The 25,375-nt window shown below is 54.8% G+C and overlaps 2 protein-coding genes across 5 annotated transcripts in view; one reads left to right on the top strand and one right to left on the bottom strand.

The window, feature by feature from the left end:
* Window positions 1–9,385, top strand: part of RYR1 (ryanodine receptor 1) — a 112,452-nt gene extending 103,067 nt beyond the window's left edge. For all 4 annotated transcript variants that reach the window (XM_081274775.1, XM_081274773.1, XM_081274774.1 and 1 more), the window contains 12 exons: window positions 755–1,006; window positions 1,787–1,917; window positions 3,743–3,785; window positions 5,302–5,432; window positions 5,517–5,577; window positions 5,863–6,009; window positions 6,160–6,294; window positions 8,009–8,165; window positions 8,563–8,627; window positions 8,716–8,816; window positions 8,990–9,041; window positions 9,165–9,385. In XM_081274775.1, coding sequence (XP_081130901.1) covers window positions 755–1,006; window positions 1,787–1,917; window positions 3,743–3,785; window positions 5,302–5,432; window positions 5,517–5,577; window positions 5,863–6,009; window positions 6,160–6,294; window positions 8,009–8,165; window positions 8,563–8,627; window positions 8,716–8,816; window positions 8,990–9,041; window positions 9,165–9,260 — 1,371 coding nt within the window. In that variant the 3' untranslated portion in view covers window positions 9,261–9,385. The remainder of the gene's footprint in view (window positions 1–754; window positions 1,007–1,786; window positions 1,918–3,742; window positions 3,786–5,301; window positions 5,433–5,516; window positions 5,578–5,862; window positions 6,010–6,159; window positions 6,295–8,008; window positions 8,166–8,562; window positions 8,628–8,715; window positions 8,817–8,989; window positions 9,042–9,164) is intronic.
* A 112-nt stretch (window positions 9,386–9,497) lies between these two features.
* Window positions 9,498–24,983, bottom strand: MAP4K1 (mitogen-activated protein kinase kinase kinase kinase 1). The gene is made up of 31 exons (XM_081274777.1): window positions 24,787–24,983; window positions 24,567–24,624; window positions 24,359–24,449; window positions 23,547–23,611; window positions 21,709–21,764; window positions 21,576–21,623; window positions 21,362–21,404; window positions 21,207–21,279; window positions 20,382–20,513; window positions 20,189–20,251; window positions 20,002–20,083; window positions 19,447–19,563; window positions 19,141–19,219; window positions 18,493–18,557; window positions 18,381–18,424; window positions 18,258–18,302; window positions 17,490–17,532; window positions 16,936–17,098; window positions 16,776–16,858; window positions 15,842–15,926; window positions 14,926–15,002; window positions 14,776–14,836; window positions 13,896–14,004; window positions 13,751–13,809; window positions 13,328–13,431; window positions 12,412–12,586; window positions 12,111–12,173; window positions 11,832–11,921; window positions 11,680–11,750; window positions 11,012–11,067; window positions 9,498–9,639 (listed from the first exon to the last, which is right to left on the bottom strand). The coding sequence occupies exons 1-31, from the start codon at window positions 24,883–24,885 to the stop codon at window positions 9,570–9,572; spliced, it is 2,469 nt and encodes an 822-aa protein (XP_081130903.1). The 5' UTR covers window positions 24,886–24,983; the 3' UTR covers window positions 9,498–9,569.
* Between the last annotated feature and the right edge of the window lie 392 nt (window positions 24,984–25,375).

The following is a 25,375-nucleotide window of genomic DNA, read 5'->3' as shown; positions in this document are numbered from 1 at the left end:
CACTTGCTGCTTTCATGTCCCCCAAAGAGATGTTCATGGGGAGGCTCAAGTGGGCAACTCACAGGGTCTAAGGAAAGGCAAGGGCTAAGAACCAGGCCTCCTAAAGGACAAGGGATCTTCCCAGGGGTCTAAACAACAAGACAGAAAGGCAAGCCAGAGAGGCTACATGATGGTAGGCCAGGTGCTTAACCTCAGTTTCCTCATCTGCAAAATGGGCTGGTCACTGTGTCTATCAGCTAGAGCTGTGAGGATTAAAAGATGATTAGTACGTGCAAAGTACTTAGCCCAGTACCTGGAATATAGAAAGTGCTGAGCAATTGCCGGCTACCAGTCATCTCTGTTAGTGTCATTTGGGGTCAGTCTCTTTAGGACTCTGCTATCAAGATGAACCAATTTGGGGCTGGGGCTCAGTAGTAGAGCGCTTGCCTAGAACAGGTGAGGCAGTGGGTTCCATCCTCAGTACCACATTAAAAAATAAATAAAGTTATAAATATATATATTTAAAAAAAGAACCAATTCTGGTTTTGGTCCTCTTGTCACTCAGTTCAATGGGCACATTCCCAGGACAGTCTGATTTTCAAGCTCAGCCCTGGGCCCTCCCCTCCATCTTGATTGACAGTCCTGTGATCCTGATAGGGGCCCAATCCAGCCTCAGGAATGGAGGCTGCTAATTGTGTTAGTGGGTTCTGGCTGTGGCATACGAGGTGCCAGGATACCAGATCCCCTCCCTGATGGTCTCCTCTCCCCTCCTCAGGTCTCAGACTCTCCACCAGGGGAGGACGACGTGGAGGGGTCAGCAGCTGGGGACCTGATGGGTGCAGGGTCTGGTGGCGGCTCTGGCTGGGGCTCCGGAGCAGGGGAGGAGGCGGAGGACGACGAGGATGAGAACATGGTGTACTACTTCCTGGAGGAGAGCACGGGCTACATGGCGCCTGCGCTGCGGTGTCTGAGCCTGCTGCATACACTGGTGGCCTTTCTCTGCATCATCGGCTACAACTGCCTCAAGGTGGGCCATGACCATGGTCCTGGGGCAGAGCTTTCGAGGGAGCGGGGATGCTGGGGCGGGGACAGGAGCAGGGGCTGTCACAGTGGTGAGGACAGAGGGCTTGAGATTGGGGCACTGGGTGTAGGATTGGGGTCTTCAACAAGGATGGCATTTGAACTGGAAACAGAAGCCGAGAAGCCAAGTCTAGAATTTTCCATACCATGCTTGTGCAACTGTGATAATTTCTGGGTCAGGAGGCAAATTTGTCATTGGGAATGTTGCTTTCTGCATGTTGGTCAGTTGGTCAACTACGATCTCTAGGGGTCCCTGGGGTCTTGGACATAACATGGATGTCAACAGGGATGTGGGCTCTGACGCCACAGGTGCCTGAGGTTTTCAGTGCCTCGCGGGTGTGTCATGATGGGTCCATTTGGGCTCCATGAGGACTAGCAGTTTTCATAAATCTTGTTACTGTTAAATGAACAGAGTTCTCTTGACCTTGGCTTTGGCAGTGCTGTTCCCACAGCCTGAAATGTCCGGCCCCACGTCCATTCCTTCCCACCTGCCTAAGGTCCCAGGGGAACCTTCCTCCCTCAGGAAGCCCCGGCTTGTACCAGGCACCCCTGCTGGTCTCCCCAGCCCCTCTGTTTTGGTCCCTCCTGACGTGATCCTCTGCCTGCACCTCCCATCTCGGCCTTGACCATCCTGGGGAGGCCCCTTCAGCCTCTGGGCAGATGCTAGCGAGACCTCTTGGCTTTTGCGAGACCCTAACCCTGCCCTCTGCCTCCCTCCACCATCTAGGTGCCCCTGGTCATCTTCAAGCGGGAGAAGGAGCTGGCCCGGAAGCTGGAGTTCGACGGTCTCTACATCACAGAGCAGCCAGAGGATGACGACGTGAAGGGGCAGTGGGACCGCCTGGTGCTCAACACACCGTAAGGCCCAGCCCGCCCAGGGCGCCAGGGGGTGGAGGCCCAGAGCTCAGGACAGCAGGTTCCAGCCCCTGCAGCGCTTCTCCCCATGCCTGGTTTTATTCCCCATAAAATAGAAACATTTCTCATGCATCAAGTTCCCCAGGGGAGGCCAGGGATGTGGCTTAGTGGTAGAGTGCTCGCCTGACACACGTGGCTTTGAGTTCCATTTCTAGCACCACAAAAGAAAAAAAAAGTTCCTCTGGGTGATTCTGAGGGCACATGGAGGTTCCTGGGCCCCACCCTGGAGGGCATGGGCCAATATGTGTACAGTGGGACTGTATTTTGAGCCCCATCCCCGGGGCCTTTCTCACCAGGTGCTGGGAGTGGGAAATAAGAGTTCATTGGGTTTTTAGCCTGGACCCAGGGAGGGAAAAAGGATGTTCGAGGCTGTAAGGGGACTCTGGCTGCCAGCTGCCCCCCCCCAGCCAGCTGCGCTATTAGGGGCACATCTCAGGAGAAAGAAAACCAGGGACCGGGTGTAGCTCAGTGGCAGAGCACCTGGTGAGCGGAGGCGAGGCCCTGGTTCCATCCCAGCACCATGAAAAGTAAATTAAGAACATCAGCTGGGCTCCGTGCGCACACCTGGAATCTCAGTGATTTGGGAGATGAGGCAGGAGGATTACAAGTTCAAGGCCAATCTAACCAACTTAGTGAGACCCTGTCTCAAAGAGAAAGGGCTGGGGGTGTAGCTCAGTGGTAGGGTGCCCCCGGGCTCAATCCCAGGTACTGAAAAGAAGAAAGAAAAGAAATTCCCAGTGGCTCGGGGGCTGAGGCAGGAGGACTGTGAGTTCAGAGCCAGCCTCAGCAGCTCAGCGAGGCCCTGTCTCAAAATGATTAATAAAACAGGCTGCGGTAAAGCCCCCCTGGGTTCAATTCCCAGGACCAAAAAAACCCACAAAATTTGAGGCCAGCTTGAGCAGCTTAGCAAATGAGGAGACAGGTAGAAGGAGCCTGCTCTGTCCGCATCGAAATAGAAAGGACTGGGGACGTAGCTAAGTGGTAGAGGGCTCTGGATGCAGTCCCCGGTATGTATAAATAAATAAATAAATAAATACAAACATCTTAAAAAGAAAGAAAAGAAAAGAGAAAGGAAAAAAGAAACAAAAAAAAAAAAAGGAAAGAGCCAGGCAAAAGATGAGCCGAGGCTATTTTATTGAGCTAGAAAGCAAGATCGAGCTCCGTGGGAAATGGTGACATGCTGGGAGGGTGACGGGGCTCGCTCTGGACATGGCAAGGACAATCCGAGCATCCAGAGGGGTAGGAGGTGCAGAACTGGAGCATGTCATCTAGGTGCAGGTCCCCGGATTCCTAGCCACCCCCACCCCTCCCCTACCCCACACTCCCTGGCTTGTCACTGGGAGAACTGGTAAACCCAGGTCCAGAATCACCAAGCACAGTGTATGAAGCAGCGGGAGGAAGCGCGACATTCCCCTGCAGCATGCAGCTGTCCTGGCTGGTCACCGCCCCAGAGCCTCCCCCGGGAGCAGTTCTGGTGTCTGCATGCTTGGCTCTGGACACAGCCCCCTGCCGTACCCGGGCTCCACCAGACAGGCAGAGGGTCCCCACTGAGCAGGGTCCTCTGTGGGAAAAGCACAGGCTGAGCAAGGTGGTGCCCTTCTCCAGTCCCAGCTCCTGTGGGGCGGAGGCTGGGGCCATGGAGCCAGGAGGTCAAGGCCAGCCTGGATAATGGTCAGTCTAAGGTGAATAGCACTGGGATTCCATCTCTCCGGCCTGGCAGGAGGCTCCCAGCCTCTGTGAACGTCTCACAGGTGCTTTCTCTTGGCAGGTCCTTCCCCAGCAACTACTGGGACAAGTTTGTCAAGCGGAAGGTGAGGACGTGGATTGGGAGGGCTTTCTGGGCTGGGTCCCTTTCTAGCCTGCCAAAGACTTGCTTCATGTGTGACCTTGGGCAAGGGTCATTGTCTTTCTGAAGAGCATGGGTTTGCCATGGGGACACGGGCATGATAATCACGCTTCCCTCTCACACGAGGTGACCCACATAGGGCAGAGCCCCTGGCGCGGGGTGAGTGCTTGCTGAACGGGGCTGAGCAGGAGCAGGGTAGCAGCGCTGGTGTAAGCTCAGGGTTCAGAGCTGCCTGCGTTTCCACTCCTAGCTTGTCTGTGCCTTGGTTTCCCTCATATTCAAAATGGGTAATCCCGGAGTCCCAGCTACTCAGGAGGCTGAGGCAAGAGGATCATTTGAGCCCAGGAGGTCAAGGCCAGCCTGGGCATCATGACAAGACCCTGGCTCTAAAAAAAAAAAAATTTAATAAAATAAAAACAAAATCTGGAGGAATAACAGGGCCAACTGTTAATGTAAAGATTATATGTCCTACTACACGAGCAGAAGGCACATAGTAAAAATAGAAGATAAGTGGAGGTTGTTCCTATCATTGATTGACTTAAGAGTTTATTGAGTAGCTACTGTGTGTTGGAAGTGTTTTTGGAAATTGAGTTCCAGCAGTAAACAAAACAGTGATTCTGACACTTTATTTGCAAAGATAAATATTGTGCAGATGGTAATAAGACTGTGGAAAAAAATAACGAAGTTCCAGGGCTAGGATGTGGCTCAGTGGCAGAGTGCTTACCCTGCGTGTGTGAGGCACTGGGTTCTACCCTAATGCCCCCAAATAAATAAAGCAGACAAGAGGGGTGGGGAGCATGCGTGTGTGTGTGTGTGTGTGTGTGTGTGTGTGTGTGTGTGTGTAGGCCAGGGGAGGTTGCTGTTTTAGGTAACAGGTTCTGAAAAGGTCATACTAATTCATAAGGAATTGAGGAGGTGAGCCAGGTGGAAATTGGGGGAAGAGTGTCTTAGGTGAGGGAACAGTCAGGACGAAGGCCCTGAGGCAAGAATGCACTGATGGGTTTGAGGAACGGGTTTGAGGACCGGAGGAGGCCCGTGTGGCTGTGTGAATGGGGTGAAAAGGTTCATAGGTGCCGGGGCCCAATTATAGAGGTTTCCCTGCCTGCCTGCCTAAAATAATAAAGTATCTCAACTAATTTGGCTGCTGGATCAGCTGCACCTTTATCATGTTGATCCCTCACTGTGATTATCTGAACAAAGCTCTGGCCCTTCTCCCCAGAAAAATGTACACCAATTTCTTTAAAAAAAAACTTTTTTTTGGTAGTTGTAGGTGAACAGAATGCCATTATTTTATTTGTTAATTTTTACACGGTGCTGAGGGTGGAACCCAGCGCCTCCCACATGCTAGGCAAGCGCTTTGCCACTGAGCCCCAGCCCAGCCCCCCATTTCTTATACCAAGTTCAGAGTGTCTCCAGAATCCCCCAGGGACCGCGACACTCGCCCCTCTAGTCACATCCCAGGGTCTGACACTCTGGCGCAGGTTCTGGACAAACACGGGGACATCTTCGGGCGGGAGCGGATTGCCGAGCTGCTGGGCATGGACCTGGCCTCGCTGGAGATCACTGCGCACAACGAGCGCAAGCCGGACCCTCCCCCAGGGCTGCTGACCTGGTGAGTGGGGACAGGGGCCTGGGGTGGGAAGGGAGGCGGCCCGCCCGGGGCACCCCGCCATCCCGGCCCTCCTTGCCCCTGCAGGCTCATGTCCATCGATGTCAAGTACCAGATCTGGAAGTTCGGGGTCATCTTCACAGACAATGTGAGGAGGGGCCGTGGGGGAGGGCCCAGCGGGGGGGGGGGGCTCCAGTCCTGTGTCCCCACCCCCAGGGTGACTCCTGAGCCCCTGTGATCCTAAGGTACTTTTTCAGCCCTGAGCTTCCTCAGGATGCGCTTGGAACCCAGACCCCGCCTTCTCCAGAGGGTCCCCACTGCTCCCCAGGTCCCCAGCTCAGAGGCCCCCAGCCCTCCACCCGTTCCCCAGGGAGGGCAGCCCAGTCCCTCAGCGCCTGCAGGCTCCCTGACCCCAGGCGCTCTGTGCCCGCAGTCTTTCCTGTACCTGGGCTGGTACATGGTGATGTCCCTCCTGGGCCACTACAACAACTTCTTCTTTGCCGCTCACCTCCTGGACATCGCCATGGGAGTCAAGACGCTGCGCACCATCCTCTCCTCCGTCACCCACAACGGGAAGCAGGTGTGGAGGAGAGGACCTGGGAGGGACAAGGGTGGCAGTCTGGGCGGGGTAGAGCTGTGGGGATGGGGCAGCTGGGGACCAGCAGGGAAGGCGGGCCAGGCCCAGGGGGCAGCGAGGCCTGTGGGCTGAGCCTCCCCTGCCTGCCCCCAGCTGGTGATGACCGTGGGCCTCCTGGCCGTGGTGGTCTACCTGTACACCGTGGTGGCCTTCAACTTCTTCCGCAAGTTCTACAACAAGAGTGAGGACGAGGACGAGCCCGACATGAAATGTGACGATATGATGACGGTGAGCCCCCCCAGCCCCCCCTCCACCCCTCAGGTCACTGGCCTCTGGTTTCCTGTCTGTAAAGGGGGTTATTAACAGCAGCTGCCTGCTGGGCTCGTGACAGCTCAGACGGCTCATTTGTCTAAGGTGCCAGACCCACGGTTAGTGCTCCCCAGATATTAGCCGTGGTTTTGATATTATTTGAGACATTAAAACTATGTGTTACTGGGCTGCGGGTGCAGCTCAGGGACAGAGAGCTTGCCTAGCATGTGCAAAGTGCTGGGCTCCATCCCCAGCACCACCAAGGGAAAAAAAGCTTCGAATAGTGCCTGACATGCATTAAGATTACGTAGATATTAGTCACTATCAACCTGTAATTAAAAACACCAGCATGCCCAAGATTGTGGTGGCACACACCTGTAATCCCAGCAACTAGGGAGGCTGAGGCAGGAGGACTGCAAGTTTGAGGCCAGTCTCAGCAACTTAGTGAGGCCCTAAGCAACTTAGTGAGACCCTGTCTCAAAATAAAAAATAAAAAGGGCTGGGGGTGTGACTCCATGGTTAAGTGCTCCTAAATAAAAGTACCAGCGTGCAGGTAGTTATATTTTTTCTTCTATTCTAATAACAGTGATCATAATCCAAATTGGCTTTAACCTACTAGAGGCAGGGACACAATTAAAAGAATCATTTCAGGGGATTATCTCAGGAAATGACCTGTAAATCCAGCTCCTCCTGACATTTGAGGCCCTATAAGACTGGCCCTCCCACCCACAGCTTTGTTCCCATAAGTCAGTGATTTTAGCTCTTACCTAAGCCTCATTATGGCTTACAAAGGCAGGGGCGAGGGGTAAATCCTGAGTCTACTCTGTGTAAGTCTAACCACAATCCCTCTTGCTTTTTACTTTCTGGCTGCCTGTTCCTCTTTCAGTTCTCTAAGACCATATGTTTCCTCCTGACTCAGGCCCTTTGCACTTGGTCCCCATCCCAGGCACAACATGCACATCCCTTCACATGACCCCTCACCTTTCAACTCAAATGCTGTCTCCTCCAGGAAGCCCTCCCTGACCACTGCTGGGGCCTAGGCCTGCAGTGTCCATGTAACCAGACTCTGCTTTATTGATCATCTCTCTCCTGCTCCTGTCCCCTGCTGTTGCCCATAAAATCCACTTCTCAGCCCACCAAATCTCTTTCAGTTCCCCATGGGAATAAGATTTTATTTATTTTTGGTAGTGCTAGGGATGGAACCCAGGGCCTTGCACACGGAGGGCTACGTGCTCTTCCCCTGAGCTGCACCCTCCTTCTGCAAGATTGAGCCTTTCCTCCCTGACTGTGATGTTGCACCTGTGGTTTTCTTGCCTGGAACCTCTTTCCCACCAGCCACGCACCTCACACCTCCTTCTGGTTCCACTCACACGCGTCCCCCTTCCAGGAAGCCTCACTGATCACCTAGAAGGGGTCAGGAGCTCAGCGAGCTCTCGAGGCTTCCTGTCCTTCTCCAGCTCACACTATCACATGGCTGCCTGCCCCAGCCTGGCCTCGGCCTGTTCCTGTCTATCATAGCCCTGACCATTTCTGGGCTGTCACTGATGCAGTATCTATGAGCCCTGAGAGGACTGGCTCCAGGCTGTCACTGTCACTGCTGGTGTCCAGCCCTGCCTAGCCCAGGGCCTTGGCTGGTACTCAGTGAATGACCACTGCACAGTGGAGCGAGTAACCACATGCCCCCCATCCCCAGTGCTACCTGTTTCACATGTATGTGGGTGTCCGGGCTGGCGGAGGCATCGGGGACGAGATTGAGGACCCAGCGGGCGATGAATACGAGCTCTACCGGGTGGTCTTCGACATTACCTTCTTCTTCTTCGTCATCATCATCCTGCTGGCCATCATCCAAGGTCAGTGCTGGCTGAGGTGGTGGGTGGGAGTGGACACTCAATGCCCAGATGCTCCATGGCTAAGAGTGCAGACCATGAGCCAGTCTCCGTGGATTCCTGTTTCAGCTCTGCTTCTCTCTATATGAAACTCTGGGCAAGTGGCCTCAGTTTCTCTATCTGCCAAATGGGGGTATTAATGGTGCTTAACTTCATCGGGTTGCATGAGAATTAAGTCCGTCCATACCTTTTAAGTGTTTTGTAGTAAGTGCTTAATAAACACCTAGTTTTATTCTTCTTAGCCAGTAGGGTGAGACTGGGGAGATAGGGGCTAGAAGGCCCGGCCCAAAGACAGGTAGCTGGGACTAGGAGGAGTCCGAACTGGGTTTGAGTCTGGCTGACCTGCGTTCTGCCTCCCCAGGTCTGATTATCGATGCCTTTGGTGAGCTCCGAGACCAGCAAGAGCAAGTGAAGGAGGATATGGAGGTGGGTCATTTGTGGGGTGACCCCGAGGGATTATGGGATGCTGGGTGGCCAAATGGGCCTCAACTCTGCTGTCTTTCACCCCCAACAGACCAAGTGCTTCATCTGCGGAATAGGCAGCGACTACTTTGACACTACACCGCACGGATTTGAGACCCACACGCTGGAGGAGCACAACCTGGCCAATTACATGTGAGCGCAGGCCGCTGGCCAATCGGGAGGGCGGGGGCGTGGCCAGGGGCGCCAGGGGTGGCTACTGAGTCGGGGCGGGTTGGGGAAGGGGGTGTGGCGTCCACGTGGGTGGGGCTCGCAGCCAGCCAATCAGAAGGTAAGAGCGGTTCTGACCCGTGTCCTCCCTCCCTCAGGTTTTTCCTGATGTATCTGATAAACAAGGACGAAACGGAACACACGGGTCAGGTAAGGGGGCGCTAATGAACGACAAGGGGCAGGGACGTTACCAGGCCAATGAACAGGTGACAGTAGAAAGCTTAAGTCAATATCAAGGCGTGACCAAAGGACTCTTCTCCTCCCCCAACCCAGGAGTCCTATGTCTGGAAGATGTACCAGGAGAGATGCTGGGATTTCTTCCCGGCCGGCGACTGTTTCCGCAAGCAGTACGAGGACCAGCTCAGCTGAGCGGCCCCCACCTCCCTACCTCAAGTGCCTTACTCTCACCGAAAGCCCCCAGCCCCTGCCCTCAAGGAAGTTGAGGGCGAGGTGACCTTGCACTGGAGAAATAAAATCTATGCTATACCCCCTGGCATCACTGTTGGTTGTTGAAATTTGGGGGGAGAGGACACCCAGAAATTCTGCCTCCCCCCAGAAAAACAAGATGGCCGCATAGGCTAAAGTCACATTTATTAGAAGACGAAGCTATGACATGACCACTAGTGTGTACTTTGGAGAGGTGGATGCAGGGACCCGTTCCTAAAAGACCCTGTAGGGTCATTCCTGGATGTAGAGGTTGCTGGGGGCAGTGGGGTCGTCCGCTGGTCTCGTCTCCACCACCACAGGCCTGGGAAGGGAGAAGCAGGTCATCTGTTCATTCACAAGATAAGTTAATAGAGACGTGCCGCCCAATACTGGGGGGAACAATGACCACACTGACGTTTTCCCTACAGTTGTAGAGCCTGTCATCTAAGGGAGGGCAACAGAAATCAATGATCACATGGGTGCAAAGAAGCAGGGGGTGCATGGCAGAGAAACTCACCCCAAGAGGACAGGTAAGGTTTCCCCAAAGATTGTACAGGGGAGCCTGAGGCTGTTCAGAAGGGAATGCGGTAAAAGAACAAGAAAGAGAGTTTGGGGCCAGATGCAGTAGTGCCCGCCTGTAATCCCAGCAGCTCCAGAGGCTGAGGCAGGACGATCGCAAGTTCAAAGCCAGCCTCTGCAACTTACTGAGATCCTGCCTCTAAATAAAATATAAAAAGGGCTTGGGGGGGCTGGACTTGGGGCTCAGCAGTAGAGTGCTCACCTAGCACGTGTGAGGCCCGGGGTTTGATCCTCAGCAGCAGAAAAAAATAAATAAAGGTATTGTCTCCTATTACAACTAAAATATAATTTTTAAAAAAGGGGCTGGGGATGTGCTCAGTGGTTATGTGTCCTTGGGTTCAATCCCTTGTACCCCCATCTCCCCCCCCACAAAAAAAAGAGTGTTCTGGGCAGAGAGAACAGATGTGCAAAACCTTTGATGAGGAGAGGCTGGGTGTGGCTGGACTTGTGGGTTGAGGCCAGTACTGAGTGTTTCCCTTGAGGGCCTCCTGGGGCTGTGCTCCCTGGTGGAGTGAGCGCCTTATATGTGAGGGGCCCTGGGTTCAGTCCTCAGGATCAAAGGGGGAAAACATGGATAAAACAAAAATGATTTTTTTTTAAAGTTACTCTTTGGGGAATCTGAGTGAAAGGGATTCAGGAATTTTTTTTTTTTGTATTATTTTTCCAACTTCTTGCAAATTTAAATTTATGTCAAAATAAAAATTAAAATGATTATTTTAATGGCTTAAAAGTTAAAATAAAAATACAAAATGAAAATGCCCCGACTGCTGTGCAGGGAGTAAACTGTGGGAAAAGGGATGGAAGCAGGAAGACACGACTGTCCAGGTCAAAGTTACGGGTGGCTTGTAATCCCCAGGCTCAGGAGGCTGAGGCAGGAGGATTGCAAGTTCAAGGCCAGCCTCCGCAAAAATCAAGGCACTAAGCAACTCAGTGAGACCCTGTCTCTAAGTAAAATACAAAATGGGGCTGGGATGTGGCTAGTAGTCAAGCGCTCCTGAGTTCAATCCCCCATGTGTCCCCCCAAAAAAGGTGTGGGTGGCTATGACACCTCAGGAAGCCCTCTCCACGTCAGAAGCTCCCTCTCTGGACCTTCTGTCCCCCTCCCACCACTGTACCTGGGGGAGCCAAGCAGACGGAAGGTGAGGGTTGGGTCTCTCAGCTCCTGCAGCAGCTGGGGAGAAAATGAGTGTGTCAGTGACAGAAGACCCCTCCCCACTCCCCACCAACACGTCTTCCTTAAGGAGAACAAGGAGAGGTTTCTGTGTGTCTGACATCAGATCCAACACCGTGTACCAGCCGTGTGACCGCGGCAAGTTACTTAACTTTTCTGTGCCTCAGATTACTAACCTGTAAAATCTTAGTACCTATCTGATTGGTTATTGTAAAGATTAAACAAAACATTAAAATGCAAGGGTAGAGTCTGATACCGTGTTCTATGAGATAAGCCCCACTTCCCCTCCATTTTCCAAAGGAGGACAGTGGGGCACAGGACAGTGAAGTCATGTGTCTAAGCTAAGGTCACTCAGCTGGTTCCAGTGCAGGCTTCTGGTCCAGGCTCTTGGCCCCCACCTTACAGTCAAGGCTTAGAGGCTCAGAGAGAAGGAAACTCCCTTGCACAGCATCACATGGTAAGACTGGGCTTGGGGAGACCGTGGGGCAGAGAAGGGGCTCCGTCTGCACTGAAACTGGAGGAAGGTTCCATCCAAAACGCCAAGCCCATGTTTAAATGTCATTGATGACCGTGACCGAGGCAGGCCGATTGGCGTGGAGGGGAGGAGCTTACCTGGTCGGAACCTGGAGCCCACACCTGGACTCCGTGCTTCCAGAAGGCCTGCAGCCTGCCCCCGACCATAGCTGGAGAGAAGCAGCAGCCGTTACCCCTGGGGCTCCTCAAGCCTCAACCCCACCCCCAGGAGTCCCCACCTCTGCACATACCCACGGCCTCCACCGGTTCCGTCATGGGGATCTCAGATGTGCGAAGTCCCGGGACTGGGGCCCCCTCTGGCGTCACCAGCTTCAGGGAGCCTGGCCAAGTAGAACGAGGGTGTTAAGAACGGAGGGCAGGGCGCAGGACATCGCTGACGAGCAGGCAATAAATTCAGTGTGAAAAGCCAAGAAGGAAGTGGGGGTGGGGCGCGGCCCGGAGGGGCTCAGGGTTTCTGAGAGAAGCGGTCCTGGACAGGGAAACGGCGAGGGCCGGGCAGGGGCTCTTACCATCCATCAACACCATCACCACGTCTTCCTTTACTTGGGTCACCTGCACTGCTCCCTTGTGCTCTAGAGGACGGGAGTCAAGAAAAAACTCCACCAGGTTCTCTGTTCTCCCACAGGGTCCCCATAGACCAGGGTCTCACTAGGCAGCGCTCAGGTCCCCTGCAATTAGGCCAGGCCCCGCCCACCACCCAAGCCCCATCGGGAAAATCTCACTATTTAAATAAAACCCGCTGTCCCACTCCTGGGTCAGTACTGCCTCAAGATAAGCCCCGCCCACGCCCACTCAGCCCCGCCCACTCACCGGTGCTCCCCTCGCCCAGCCAGCAGGACAGTGCACCCAAGCGTACGGTGTGGAAGAGCACTGACTTCGCCAGCCGGCCCGGGCTCACGCCGATGCACACGGCCGGCAGGTCGGAGCCTGGCGAGGTCAGCAGCGCGAACACTGGCAGAGGCGTGGGCAGTGGAAACAGCACCTGCTGCTGGCCGCAGGGCAGGGGCGGGATCAGTGGGAACAGGGAGTGGCTTGCCTTGCTATAAGGCTACGGACTTTTTTTATTTTTTGTCGCACTAAGGACTGAACTCAGGGGCGCTCAACCATTGAGCCACAGCCTCTGCCCTTCCTATTTTGTTTTAATTTTGAGACTGTCTCGATAAGTCTGGCCAATTTACTCAAACTAGCCTCGAACTTGCTATCCTCCTTTCCCAGCCTCCGGAGTCGCTGGATTACAGGCGTGCACCACAGTGCCTGCGCAGGCCTAGGACTTTTGAAGTATATCCTGGGCCCACAATCTTGAGAGGTGCTATCTGGAAATTTCAAGGTGTCAGAGGCCTCAGAGGGTTTGGGGCCTCCTCAGAAAACGAGGGGTGTGGCTTCAGAGTGTGTGTGGCTTTGATTGAAACCTGGAGATAGGCAGGGACCCCAAGGTACAGGGCCTCAAGGACAGTAAAATCCTATCTTCTTAGATAGTCCAAGAAAGCAACAGGTACTAAATGGCTTCTCCTTAGTAATCGGGCTGGGCACAGAGTCTGAGAAATCCTTGGGGGCCAGGTGTGAAGGGCGGAGCTTAAGAATCAAGAAGCCCTGTGAAGTGCGAGGGGTGGGCGGGGCCTCTATGGAGGCGGGGCTTCAGGGAGCTCTCCACCTAAGCTCCTAGGGTGGAAGGCCCTAGTCACTGCCTGTCCAGAGTCCACAGTACCCGGAGTCTCAAGTCCCTTACCCGGACCAGCAGGAACTTGTTCATGGGCTGGTACCACTGGAGCAGGACCACGGAGGTCTCCAGCGCCCCGCACAGGAATGGGCCCCCGGAGCTCGCACCCTCGGCTGTGGGGGTGGGCAAGGATGGGTCAGGGTCAATTCCCTCTCCTCCCTGCTCTCCTACCGCGAGGCCCAAAGCACGAACTCTGCAATCTTCCAGAGAGGATGTAACCCAAGCCCCCCCCCCCCGCCTCCCCGGCCCGCCCCGCCTCCCCGGCCCGCCCCGCCTCCCCGGCCCGCCCCGCCTCCCCGGCCCGCCCCGCCTCCCCGGCCCGCCCCGCCTCCCCGGCCCGCCCCGCCTCCCCGGCCCGCCCCGCCTCCCCGGCACGCCCCGCCTCCCCGGCACGCCCCGCCTCCCCGGCACGCCCCTTGGGTTCCGGCTCACCCACACAGCACGCCCGGCAGCCCTTGGTGTCCTGGATCTTGGTGGAGACCATGTTTCTTCTGGAAGAAGAGGTAGGTGTGAACAGGTGGGAACAACAGGGGGAGGGGAGATCACAGGGCCTGGGGTGTCGTTTGGGGGCTGTTACCTTCCCAGTAGCCGGTGGGGGCTAATGTGAGCGATGGGGCTTCCTGCTCTGGTCTCTTTCCGTTCCAAAAGGCCCAGGATGCTATGAGAATACAGGTGGGGGGTCTTTCCTGCAGTGTGTGTGTATGTGGGGGGAAGCAGTTATAGGACCCCGCTACCACCTCTTCCCCCCCATCGCTTCACGGGGCCCCAGACCTTTGTCTGAAACTCCCACAACTGCAAATCGAGAACGCTTTTCATTCATTCCTTTCTCATTCGATACATTTTAAAGGCCTAGAGTTGGCCAGGTGCTGTACTTGGCTCCGGTAAAAAGTACTGAATATGTTCCCTACCCTCATAGTACTTGTGGCCACATAAGAAATTAAACTGTGAACACTTAACCAGTAAGATGGAGTTACACATATTAAAGTTTAAGAAAAAAAAAATCTAGAAATTCTAAAGTCTGTTATAACAGATGTGACATTAAGTGGCTCATGAATTCTATTTGACTTGGTGTTTCTCTCAAAACTAGCAATTCTTTTGCACAAAATATTTACAAAACAATGACACAGATTTTTAAAAATCTATAACTTGCTCGTTTTATTTTAATAAAGTCAGAATAACTTCTGATGGCCATTTGAATATTGAAGCTATTTAAACACTAATTTATTGTAGAAATTACCTCAAGACTGACTTGAGGCCTAGCGTCAGCTCTGTTTTACACACGAGGAAACTGAGGCTCTTGCCTTATGTCCAAGGTGGAAAATTGGGTGGGATTTGAAGCCATGGCTCAGTTCAAGGGCAGCCTAAATTTTCTTAAGCTCTGCTCATCTACCTCCCAACCCCCTGACCCTTGGCCCTTAATTTCTGAACCCGCCTCTCCCCACAACCCACCGACAGACCTGAGAGGGACATGAGGACATTGTTGATGGAGTATAACCAGGTGGTCCGGCTAGGAAAGAGCTGCAGAGGATGGGGAGATGGCTCCTGTAACACCCTAGCGCCCTCCACCCCCAGCCCTGTCCAACCCTTGGGGCCGCCCGGTCCCTCACCATCTCCAGCGTAGCCTCCTGATCATTCCGGTTCAAGATGAAAATGCCTTCTTCAGCCCCGAGGAGCAGGTGCTGGTCTGGAAAGGACAGACAGGGACGACACTGGGACCTATCTCATCCTGGGGACCTCCCAGATCCCCGCCTGTCTGAACCCAAACACTGGCCCTGAGGCCACAGCTCTAGCCCTTTATTCTCTCTCTCTCATCCCAGACTTTGTTTCCCCCAATCTGAGCTCAAACCCTGCCCAGTCCCTTAAGCCAGTTGCAGGGTCCCCTGAGAAAGTGAAAGTGACTTGCCACTTTCAGGTGGTTCTTCTCTGACATACAGAACTGGCCCTGTTTCCTTAGTTCCTCCCCCAACCTTAGACCCCAGATAGCCTGCCCCAGTTCTGACCTCCAGCTGCTAGTCTGTCTTCACACTGATCTCCAAACTCTGACAACCTCAACTGAACTTTATCTGTCCAGCATCACCCCTGAACTCTGATGCTGTTCCTTTAACTTTGACCCCTTGTCTCTACATCTTTGATCCCAAACTCTTCTTCTCTGTAGCTTTCTGATCTCTAAAGCTCCTCACCATGAAATGCTGACCACAGTCTATCATGAACCTCCAGCTGACCTTCTGTACATCCATCTTGTCCCCCAAACTCTATCCTTTCTGTGAGATTTGGGTACCCTGACCCCCAAACTCTAATTTTTCCAGTTTTAACTCTCCAACTCCTCTTTCTTCTTCCCCTCTTGGATCCTCAAAGCCAAATGCAGTTGTGGTCTCCACTGTAATTCCGCCCTGCCACTCCCACCCCACCAAGACCCTCCCCTGTCCCTGCCCTTGAGCTGCCATTAAAGCTCCTCTGCGGGCCCCCTCACCCCTTGGCTTCTCCACCCCACCCAGGCCCTGCTGGACTCTAGGAAAGGCCCACCCTTGGTGGAGGGGTGTGTCCAGGCTGCTGTGCTGTGGATCCGGAGGGGACAGCCATTGAACAGCTTTACGAGAAGGGCACATCCCTGGGCAGGCCGTGGAGGGGCCGGCGGCAGATCCGGCCAAAGCGAGCGGGGAACAGGAAGATGTAGATCCAGCCAAAGCGAGCGGGGAACAGGAAGATGTAGTGGTTAAGACTCTGTCGCCAGAGTGCCAGGGATCAAACCCCACCTCTGCCTCCTCACCCCCATTCCTGGTCTTCTTTCCATGGTCTCAGATACCCATGGCCAACCATGGTCCAGAAACATGACATGGAAAATTCCAGGGATAAAGAAGAAATCACAAGTTTCATACAACTTTCACTTCAGTGTAATGTTCAAGTTATCCTAGTCGATTATTATAGTTGTTAATCTCTTACTGTGTCTTAATTCATCAAACAAACATCATAATTATGTGTATATAAGAAAAATACATATGTGGGGTTTGATACTATAGTTTCTGGCATCCCGTGAGGGTCTTAGAACATAACCCCCATGGATAAGGGGCACTGCTATATAAACCACCTGGGCAAGCTACCTACCTGCCCTGTACCTCAGTTTCCCCATGAATGGGCAATGATCTCTACCCCTGGGATATCTATTTCCTATGTGTGTGTAAGTTGGAGTCTCCCTACGCGGTTGCCAGGGCTGGCCTCAAACTCACAAACTCATGCTCCTCCTCCCTAGCCTCTGAATGGCTGGGACTGCATTGACCTGTGATGACTGCCTGTCTCTCTGAAGGGTTATACTACGGAAAGACAAGGTGTCAGCATTCGGCACAGAAGAAGTGAAGTGTTCAACAACAAATGTCCCTCGTTATGATTATTAGTCCTCCCAACGCCCTCCCATACCGCCTGGGCGTCCCGGCCCCCTCCCAAGGCACACAGCTGGCCTCACCTTTCTCTTCATCTTTTCCTTTTTAGGGGGCAGCAGTGGGGGCTGGTCAGGCTCCCGGGAAGCTGGGTTCCAGAGTGAGGGCTCTGAGAGGGGGTGGGAGGAAATTAGCCCCCAGGACCCCCGTCCCTGCTCACCCTCCATTCCCGGTCCACCCTGTTACCTGAATGGGCAGTGAGGTGGGGGCTGCGGGTGGCTGGGGGAGGACCAAGATGGGGGGTGCGTGGGGGGGGTCCACTGGCACACCGGACCAGCACCCCTGGGCTCAGCTGCCCCTCATCCCCCATTCCCCCAGGACCTTCATCTGATGGAGAACGGAACTTGGGCTTTGGAGACAGGAGGAGAACACGGAGGACATACATTAGATGATCTCAGAGAGAGGACCCCTCTCCACCCAACCCTACCTCCCCCAGACCGCACCAGCCATGGCTCTGACCCTCCCCACCGTGTTCTGCATCTGTCCCCGGCTTCCCCTGGACACCCCATCCCCAGACAGCAACACACTCCAGAAACCAAAGGTTAATGCCCGGGGTGGCAGGGCACTCCTAGGATCAGCTACTGACCAGTGTCCACAAAGCCAAGCTAAATACCCCATCCCTAGGTTGAGGGATGCCTAGGTCTGAATGGATCCACTGTCCAGGACTCCCAGACTCCCAGCCCCGGGCAGCCCAGCGTCCCTGCATCTGAGGACCTGGCTACCAGCCTGCAGGGCCTTACCTTGGGGGGCAGTGGCGGGGGAGTGTCCTCTGCAGAGGGGGGGCTGTAACACAATGTGGGGGGAAGTGGGCGGGGTGCGGGAGAAGGCTAAGACGTGGGGCTGGAGGCCAGGAGGGAAGGGGGCCACTGGGTCTCCTTGGAGCTGAGGACTACGGGACCAAGAGCCTCAGCGACAACAGTGACAGCAACCCTGGGACGGGAAGCACTGGCCACACATGGAGCCTCTGACTCCCTGAAGCCCAGTGAAGACAGCTTGCCCTGGCGGGATGCAGCTCTCACTCTGCGACTGCCCCCACTGCACACGAGATGTGTGGAGGGCCTGAGGAGTGGGCCTTGGGCTGCCCTAGGCCGGGACTTGGGGAAGGTGGAGTGACACTAGGGTGCAACTCCGGGTCTGGGGCTCAGGGGAAATTTTTCAGGAACTGAGTTTTAGTTAGAGGTTGGGTGAGAGACACCAAAGGATCAGGTCCTGAGGCTGGGGCTAGGGCTGAGTTGATTTCGGGGGTGCTCTGGGGGGCTGGACCCACCCATCTGGGAGCTACATCTGGGATTGGCTGAAGGACCAGGCTGAGCGGATAGGTGGGGAGAGATGTGTGACTGGGGCAGGTGACATCCTGGAGGGAACTGGGGCAAAGCCTAGGGTGAGGGCAGGTAGGGGCTGCGCTGGGGGTCAGGTCAGGGCTCAAGGGCCAGGGGTAAGGAAGGTAGGGTCAACTGGGCATGTGCGGCAGCTGGGGCTGAGAGAGGGCCTGGGGCTGGGCTTCTCACATGTCCACATCGTCGTAATCATCATCGGACTCTGACAGGTGGCTCCTGAAGAGTGACAGGCATGAGCTTCAGGCAGCTCCCAGGTACACCCAGTGCCCTCCCCTCCCACCCCAGGGGCCTGACCTGGGACTGCTGCTCCTGAAGTCTGCGGGTGGCTGTAGGCGAACCTGTGGGATAGGGAAGGGTAAGCCATGCCCAGGGGAGGGGGCCCTCGGGGAGGGGGAGGGCGTCTCACAGTGCTGTCAGCTGAGGGTCTGGGCTCCACTCCTCCTCGGAGCTTCCTGAACTCCATGTGCCACCCTGGGTGCGGGTGAGGAAGATAACCGTGAGCCAGGAGCAGGCAGCAAGACGGCGGAGGGAAGAGGAAGAGGGGGAGGTTAGAGTCAGGATCTCAGGGGTTGGTACTGTCCCTTAGAGGAAGGGTCTCGGCTTATAGAGGTCTCACTTTGGGGGTCAGTGTTTGGGATCAGAGAGAGGGAAGAGATCAAAGTAGTTATAGAGTGTTTTCAAAATCCATTTGGGGGCTGGGGATGTGGTTCAGTGGTTAAGCGCCCCTGAGTTCAATCCCCTGTACAAAAAAAAAAAAAAAAAAAAAAAGAATCCATTTGGGTATCAAGGATTCTGATAGATTCCTGAGGTCTCCTTGGTGGATGGGAGGCCTCATGAGGTCTGTTTGCAGTTCGGAGGGGTGGGGGTCTCTATGGTTGTTATGTGGGTCAGGTGGTGATAAGGTTCTTTGGGGTCTCTGATGAGGTTCTTTGGGTCTCTTGTGAGATCAGATGGTGATAAGGGTCTCTGGTGGCCTGATGGTAGGCAAAGGGGGTCTCTTGGATCTATTATAGGATCTATCAGGTGTCCCCAAACTGTAGGATTTTCTACTCACGATAGCAATCTGCGTCTGGGATCCCCAGAGAGCTGGACTGGTGGGTGGACCTGATACGCCGAGGGATGGCAGGGGGTGGCTGGGTAGAAGGGTGCCAAGTCAGGGCTCATGGCCCCCAAGCAGCCCCCACCGGCAGCTTGGGTCCAGCCATGAGCCTTCCTCTCTCCCACAACCCTCTGCACCCATCCCTGTGCCAAGCTCCCTGCCTCCCGCCCTCTTCCCATCCATCCTAAGGGAGGTGCGGCAGGGGATGGGCCTGGGTGAAGGCCAGGAGGGTCCTGCCCTCGTGGCGGCCGGGACCCTCACCTCGGGATCCTCATCTTCAGTCTCAGCAATGGGGAGCCCCTTTCCGGGATTCCTCATTTTGTCCAGAAGATCTAGGATCAGGCCCCTACTCAGCCCAGGCTGGGACACCAGCTGGTGCTGGGGAAGGAAGAGGGAGTCAGTAGACCAGGGCTGGGGTGGCGGGAAGGGCGGGGACAGGGCCTGAGAGCTGCCCAAAGGGCCTGCTGGGGGAGAAGGCAGGAAATGTGCAGAACTCTGAGAAGCTTTAAGGGATTAGAAGAATACAGGGCCCTCCAGGGAGGCCTGGAGAATTCCAGGGGGGCCTTAGAAGAGATCAGCCTTTCCTTGGAATTCCAGAGGACTCTCGGGAATGGGTCCTAGGGTCCTTGGGCATTCATGAGTTCTAATAATTAGGGGTCTCAGAAAAGTCTGGGGGATATGATTTGGAGGGTCTGGAGTGGTCCTGGGAAATTTTGAGGGGCCACGGGGGTCTGTGGCACTAAATTATGAATGCAGGAATCCTGGGCTGGGAGAACCGGGGAGCGGGTGGGGTGCTTCTCAGGGAAAGGGATTTACACTGAGCATCTTGGTGGCGCCAGGTCGCTTCTTGGGGCTCTTGGTGAGTGTGACTTTGACAAAGTTGTGGAAGGCAGCTGACCTTGGAGGAAGAAGCCAGGTTTCGGGATGAGACTAGAGGCCTCTTCCATCAGACCTTCCAGCCCTGGCCCGGCCCACCCTGTCCCTCAACGTGAACCTCCTTTACCATTTGCTCTTTTCCTTTAGCCGGGGAGGCTGGTAGCCACTTTTGGTCATGAGGAAGAGAACTCTAGAATAGCAGGGGAAGCACATGGGGTTCAGACCCCCAAGGGAGCCAGACCTGATGGCTGAAGAAAAGGCATTCGGTGCTGGGGGACCCTTGGGCATCTCCTTCAGGGGGACTAGGGGGACCTGCCTACCTGAGAGGATGAACATCAAAAAGTGGTGGCTGCAGCTCAGCCAGTTCAATGGCCGTGATCCCCAAGGACCAGATGTCACACAGCTCGTTGTACCCTCCCTTCAGGGCCACAGCAGCTACTTCTGGAGCCATCCTGGGGGCAGAGAGTCTCAGAGAGCCAGAGATGGCACAGGATGGAGCAGAACAGGAGGGGAAAGGCAAAGTATGGGTGAGGGGAGGTGGACACACAGGCAGATGGAAAGGGCCACAGAAACAAAGATGGACACCGAGAGGTAAAGTCAGAGAGAGAGGGGAAGGCAGAGACCAACAGAGGGACAAGAGTGAGAGGCACAGGAACAGAGCTGGGGTGCAGCTCAAGGGCGGAGCACTTGCCTCGCATGTGTGAGGCCTCGGGTTCCATCCCCAGCACCCCCCCAAAATAAATAAATAATTCTATGGGGGTGGGGGACAGAAACACAGAGATAGCCACAGGCTGAGGAAATTCAGAAATAGACCTGGAGAAAAAGATCAGGATAAAAACCAACATGGGGCTGGGGATGTGGCTCTAGCGGTAGCGCGCTCGCCTGGCTGCAGGGGGCGCTGGGTTCGATCCTCAGCACCACAGACAAATAAAACAATGTGTGTGTCCACCGAAAACTAGAAAATAAATATTTAAAAAATTTTTAAAAATATAAAAAAAAAACAGGGTGAAAAAGGCAGAAAAGGGACAGACAGACGCGGAGAGCCAAGAGGCTCCCAGGGGGTAGTCGGGCTGGGAATGAGGCTGGAAGGAGAGTCTCAGGAGCCAGGGCAGGAACACCCCCCAAGCCTGGGGGGGGACCCTCACCAGTAAGGTGTCCCAATGAAAGACAGGCGTCTAGCCAGCGTCGCCCCAATCTGGGCCGAGATCCCAAAGTCAGCTGGAGACAGAGGGAGAGATACAGCATGTCAATACCCCCGGGTGCCAGTTAGCTCCCTGTCATACCCGACAGCCACACTCACCCAGTCGGACCTCCCCAGCATCGTTGATGAGGATATTGGCTCCCTGGGCACAAGAGGAAGGATGCGATGCTGTCAGAGACCCCCTCTCCAGCCACTGCTGCCCCATCGCCTGGTCCTGCACTCCACAGGGCAAGCTACTCTATCCCTGAGCCCCCCAAGAGCCACTCCCGCCTCCCGGGCTCCACCCCTAGTGTCACCTTCACCCCCAGACCACCTTGATGTCCCGGTGTATCTTCTTCTGTGAGTGCAGGTAGGCCAGCCCCTGGGGAGGAGGCAGACAAGGGGGCTGGGAATGCCTGCGGGCTGAAGCAAGCCCCGCCCCCAGCGCCCCCCAGGCCTCTCCTCACCTGGAGCACTTCCCTGCAGACATAGCTGATCTGGAGCTCTGAGAGGGAGCCAGTCACTGCAAAGGTCACCCCGGCCAGGCCAGGTGTTGGACAGGGAGCCAGGAAGTGGGGGTGGAGTTGGGGGTTCCCTGGCTCCACCTACCCACACCAGCTGAGAGACTGCCCAAGAGGGAGGGGGCACAGGAGGATGGGACAGGTGGGAAGTCAGAGAGGGAGGCCGAGGGGAGGCCGAGGGGAGGCTGGGAGGTCACAAGGCTGGGAGACAGATTGTGATGCATGGACACAGGCCAAAGGGAGACAGTCACTGGATGTTATTTACGTCTACTGTGTGCATCTAAGGACACAGCCGTGACCAAGAGACACATGCCTTCCCTCGTGGAGAGAACGTTCCAGTGGGGGAGACAGATGATAAGCAAGTAAAACACACAGCACATAGGGCTGGGCCTGTGGTTTGGTGGCAGAGCACTTGCCAAGCATGTGCCAGGCCCTGGCTTCAATCCCCAGCACCAGTGGGGGAAAATTTTATATATGTGCACATGGGTATGCACCCATATATGCACCCACAAACAATAAACAGGAAAACAAAGCGATAAAGATAACAGGAAATATGTGTAGGAAAGACTATGACATTTTACACCATGATGTCATAAAGCTACGAAAGTGACAGCGGGGGACATGAGGGACCTCCTCAGAGGGAGAAGAGGAATAGCAAGGGCAGGGATGGGGGGTGGGTAGGACGGTTTCTGGGGCTGAAAAATGGCCAAGTGGGGGGACAGAGCAGGGAGGAGAAAAGCCATTGGAGAAAGGCCGGTCGGCTTGGGTGGACCAGGGCCAGGGCAAAGGCCATGAGGAGTTGGGGCTTCAGAGGGACACGGGAGCCCTGGGAGGCCTCCCAACAGGAGAGTGACGTGACTGCCTGCAAAATGAGGAATGGCAGAGAGCGACAGAGATGGAGAGAAACAGGGACAGAGCCAAACTGAGACACAGAAAGAGCCAGGCAGAGACCAAACGCGGTATGACAGACATTTTGAAAGAGAGGGGTAAAGAGGGGACAATAGAGACAAGAGATAGGGGAGGCACAGAAACCAGGCCTGAGAGACCTGTTGTGTGAGTCACTTCCTCTCTGTGGGCCTCAGTTTCCCCCTCTTTGGAGGGTTTTTTCTTTTGCTGTGCTGGGGATGGAACCCCCGGCCTCCATCCACCAGGCAAGCCTCGACCCCTGAGCTACCCTCCAGCCCCCTGAGAGCTTCTTAATTAGGTCCTTCGTTTTCTGACCTTTGAGGTCTTGAGCTAGAGGGAATTAGGGGATCATGGAGGACAGAAGCAAACTCAGAAATACAAAGAGGAGTAGCTCAGTGGGAGAGCACTTGCCCAGCATGCATCAGGCCCTGGGTTCCCTGTGCACCACCACCAAGAAAAAAAAAAGTAGGAGAAGAAAGAAAAAAGAGAGAAAGGTGAGAGAAAGGTAATGACCATCAGAGGCTCACCCACCCCATTCTCAAATTTTCTGAGACTAAAAGGCAAGCTGAGGAAGAGAACCAGAAATCCATTCACTCATTTGATGAAACATCGAGGGAAGGAGGACAGGGGCGGGGGTGGGGTGGGGGGGGTGTCGTCACTGCATACAGAAAGACTGAGCCTGGACAGCAGGGTCCCCACCTGCTCAGTCACCACAGGCTCCTCAGCATCCTCCAGGCCAGGCCCAGGACAGGGAGGGGCTTGTTGCATGAAACGTGGAACAGGAAGACAGTTCCCAGGAACACAAACACTGAGACACTGAACAGGAAAGCTGGATTTGAAGGGTCAAGGGGGCCTAGATCCCTTGTCCCTCCTCTAACCTTGGTAGATGTCCTGGAGAGAGCCAGCCCCACAGAATTCCATGCAGATCCAGAGCTTCTGCAACCTATGAAAGTTCAAGAGTAACTATATTATTATTTATAGGAGACAGCCCCTGGTACACCGTCTTGTTCTAGCTCAATTAGAACTTGAATGTACAGGTGTCATCTGTCTCCCCTTGTCCACCAGAGTAAGACTGTTTCAATCCCATTTTACAGAGAAGGAAACTGGGGGTCAGACAGGAAATCTGTTTTCTGGACAATTCCATTTGGACCTAAGTCTTTGGGCTTCAAATCCAGGGCACCCTTCTGCTGTCCTAGGCTTTCTGAGAAGACAGAGCTGAGATGCAGGTTGTGGAGGCTTGGATGGGACAGACAGGCCCAGGGTGTCAGATCTGGGGAACTGAGGTCATTATTGGGGCAGCAGAGACATTATTTTGGAGGTCAGAGAATTTAGGGGTTCATATTAAAGGAGAAGAATAAAACTGGGGAACCCAAAGGGCAGAATAGTGAGAGATTTATTTGAAGGCAGTTGATTTCAGATGTGGTTAATACAAAGGGATCAGAAATGGGACCCTGAGTCAGAAATGGGAGTTCTGGATTGGGAATTAAGTTAGGAGTGACCTGGTCAGAGACTTTGGTCTGGGGATCAACCTAGGGAGTGCTCCAATTAAAAGTGGGAGTCCAAGGTTGGAGTCAGGTTAGGGTATCTGGGTCAAAAGCGGAAGTCAGGACAGGGGATGAGGTTAGGGGGTGTCTAATCAGAAGTGAGGACTCTGAGTTAGGGGCTGGGCTGGGTCCCTGAGGTTGATCACCAGAGGTAACTGCCATGGTAGGCCACGATGTTGGCATGCCGGCAAGTTTTCAACATGAGGATTTCCTTCTGAAGGGTGGACACATCATCATCTGCAAGGAGAGGCAGGTGAAAAAGGTGGCTTCAGACAGGGAGTCACTGGAAGGGAACGGGGGACCCCCCAGCCGGTGGGGGTGGGTTGGGGAAGGAGTTTCTGGGTCCCCTCTCACCAGGCTCCATCTTCACCATCTTCAGTGCTACCAGGTCTCCGGACACCTTGTCTCGAGCCTGGAAAAGGGGAAGTTGGCTCTCAGCGCCTCCATCGCTGAGTCCTTCTCAGTATCCCTCCACAAGGCCAAGGACTGGGACCCTCTTGCACCCTATCCCTTATTGATTCTCAACCTAAAGATCACTGGTTTGAGGGTGACGGAGACCAAGGGGCTTCCTCACCTTGAAGACTTCCCCATAGGTGCCGCCACCCAGCCGTTGTAGCAGGTCATAATGGTCCCGGGGATCCCTGTTAAAGATGTCGGGGTCCACGAGCTCCATCCCTGGAGGCCTGAGCTAGGCCTGCGCCCAGGGGCCAGCAGGGCCTCAGGGCTGGAGCTAGGAGCGCTGGCACCTCCCTCCCTCCCCACAAGCCCTGCTCCCGCCTTGCCTCTGAGGGCTGTGGCCTTCCCCCTCCCCACTCTCGCTTCCTGCCCTAGCTGCAGAACTGTGCAACGGGCTCCACCCCCCTGTCCCCTGGGACCTCAGATCCTGGGGACCCATGGGACCCTCCTTTTCACCTCTATGGCCCAGGGCTGGATGTAAATGAGATGCAAACAGTCTTGATTCTACTGAGGGTAGGGGTGCCCTGGCACCCCCTGCTCCCGTTCTGGGTGGGGCTACAAACCATAGTGGAACTCTGCTGGGTGCTTGAAAGTTTGACCACAACGCAGAGGTTGCAGGTCTGCATATGAACGCTATGTAGCTCACATGCTGTTCATCTTTAAAGTACATGCATTTAAAAGTGTCAGCTCCTGCATGCCCATGGCGG

Source organism: Spermophilus citellus, assembly GCF_964194105.1.
Source record: "Spermophilus citellus genome assembly, chromosome: 18".
NCBI lineage: Eukaryota > Metazoa > Chordata > Mammalia > Rodentia > Sciuridae > Spermophilus > Spermophilus citellus.
Note: the sequence above shows the minus strand (reverse complement) of the source record. Positions and strands in the feature narration are given on the sequence as shown.

Bases quoted from the DNA above. Each gene is read 5' to 3' on its own strand.
- MAP4K1 (XM_081274777.1), bottom strand. From the start codon at position 24,885: ATGGAGCTCGTGGACCCCGACATCTTTAACAGGGATCCCCGGGACCAT. The intron at 24,450-24,566 runs GTGAGAGGGGAC...CTCTCCTTGCAG, and splicing joins GATGGTGAAGATGGAGCCTG to ATGATGATGTGTCCACCCTT. The intron at 9,640-11,011 runs GTACAGTGGTGG...CTCCCTTCCCAG, and splicing joins CGTCTGCTTGGCTCCCCCAG to GCCTGTGGTGGTGGAGACGA.